Genomic DNA, 1,812 nt, shown 5'->3' on the forward strand with positions numbered 1-1,812 from the left:
TGCTGCTGCTGCTGCTGCAGCAACAGCGGACAGAGATGCAGCAGCAAACAATTGAAACAGCAGCAGCAGCAGCAGCAGCAGCAGCTTTGTAGCTGCTGCTGCACTTGCATTTGCTGCGCATGCTGCTGCTATGTGAGCTCCTGCTGCTGCTGCTGCTGCAGCAGCAGCAGCAGGATGCCTTTCTCTACTTTCTCAACATTTGTTAGTCTTAGCCCTGAACGACGCTTGCTGCTGCTGCTGCTGCTGCTGTTGCTGCTGATGTTGCTGTTGCTGCTGTTGCTGCTGCTGATATTGTTGTTGCTGATGACTTTGCTGCTGCTGCTAACCTCGTTGCTGCTGCTGCTGTTGCTGCTGCTGCTGCTGCTGAGCAGCAACAGCGAAGCTTCGAAAAGCCATAGACACCCCCAACAGCAGCAGCAGCAGCAGCAGCAGCAGGAACAGCAGCAAACCCAGTGCCAGAGGCAGCAGCACTAGTAGTAGTAGCAGGAGCAACAGGTTTAGGAGCAGCGACAGCAGCAGCAACAGCAGCAGCAGCAGCAGCAGCAACAGCAGCAGCAGCAGCAACAGCAACAGCAGCAGCAGCAGCAGTAGCAGTCTCGGTACACTGAGCAGAGAACTGAGGGACGTTCCCACCAAGGAGCAGCAGCAGCAGCAGCGGCAGCAACAGCAGCAGCAGCAGCAGCAGCAACAGCAGCAGCAGCAGCAGCAGCAACAGCAGCAGCAGCAGTAGCAGCAGCAGTAGCAGCAGCAGCAGTAGCAATAGGAGTAGCTGAGTCAACAGCAGAAACTGCAGGAGAATCGATAGCAGCAGCTGCAGCAGCAGCAGCAGCAGCCGAGTCAGCAGCAGCAGCAGCAGCAGCAGCAGCAGCAAAAGGGGAGAAGATGAAAAAGAAGATGTCTGTGTTTTGTGTGTGTCTTTGTGTATAAAAAATAAAAAATAAAAATAAATAAACATTAATTTATTTATTTTTTTTTTATTTTTTTTATTTTTTTCTTTTGGTTTATGCTGCAGCTACAGAGGACCGTAACCACCGGCGGTTTAGGGTTTAGGGTTTAGGGTTTAGGGTTTAGGGTTTAGGGTTTTGTATATTCTCTTTTTTTGTTTTGTTTCTTCTGTTTATTTTATACAATTGTGAAACTCTCTCTATCTTAAAACCCTAAAACACAAACCCTAAACCCTAAACCCTAAACCCTAAACCCTAAACCCTAAACCCTAGACCCCCGCAGGGGACCACTAGACCGCCGCCGAAGGACCCTAAACCCTAAACCCTAAACCCTAAACCCTAAACCCTAAACCACTGAATCAGCTCTCTTACACTCGAAACTTTAAACTCTTGTATATAATTTTCATACATTCTGTGCAAAACCCTAAACCCTAAACCCTAAACCCTAAACCCTAAACCCTAAACCCTAAACCCTAAACCGCCATGGACGACCAGAAGTGTCTCGGGCTCATCTTCGCCTTCTTGGCGGCCTTCTTTACAGGTAAACTCAAACCCTAAACCACCAAAACCCTAAACCCTAAACCCTAAACCCTAAACCCTAAACCCTAAACCCTAAACCCTTTCAGATTCCCCTTCACTCGCCCCCAAGGCCTCGCTGTTTCTATCAGGGGCCCCCACCTCTTCCTACCGCTACCCTTAGGGGGCCCCCAGGGTACTCTTGGGGGCCCCAGGGTACTTTAAGGGGCCCCCAGGGTATTCTAGGGGCCCCCAGGGTATCCTAGGGGCCCCCAGGGTATCCTAGGGGCCCCCAGGGTACTTCAGGGGGCCCCCAGGGTACTTCAGGGGGCCCCCAGGGTACTTCAGGGGG

The 1,812-nt window shown here is 51.3% G+C and overlaps 1 protein-coding gene across 1 annotated transcript in view; it reads left to right on the forward strand.

Moving 5' to 3' along the window:
• EMH_0021840 (uncharacterized protein) overlaps positions 1–730 on the forward strand; it is a gene marked incomplete at both ends in the record, with an annotated part of 4,955 nt that extends 4,225 nt beyond the window's left edge. The window contains one exon of the mRNA XM_013501847.1: positions 372–730. Coding sequence (XP_013357301.1) covers positions 372–730 — 359 coding nt within the window. The remainder of the gene's footprint in view (positions 1–371) is intronic.
• Positions 731–1,812: the final 1,082 nt, after the last annotated feature.

Source organism: Eimeria mitis, genomic scaffold (genome assembly GCF_000499745.2).
Source record: "Eimeria mitis Houghton genomic scaffold, Emh_scaff773, whole genome shotgun sequence".
Lineage (NCBI taxonomy): Eukaryota > Apicomplexa > Conoidasida > Eucoccidiorida > Eimeriidae > Eimeria > Eimeria mitis.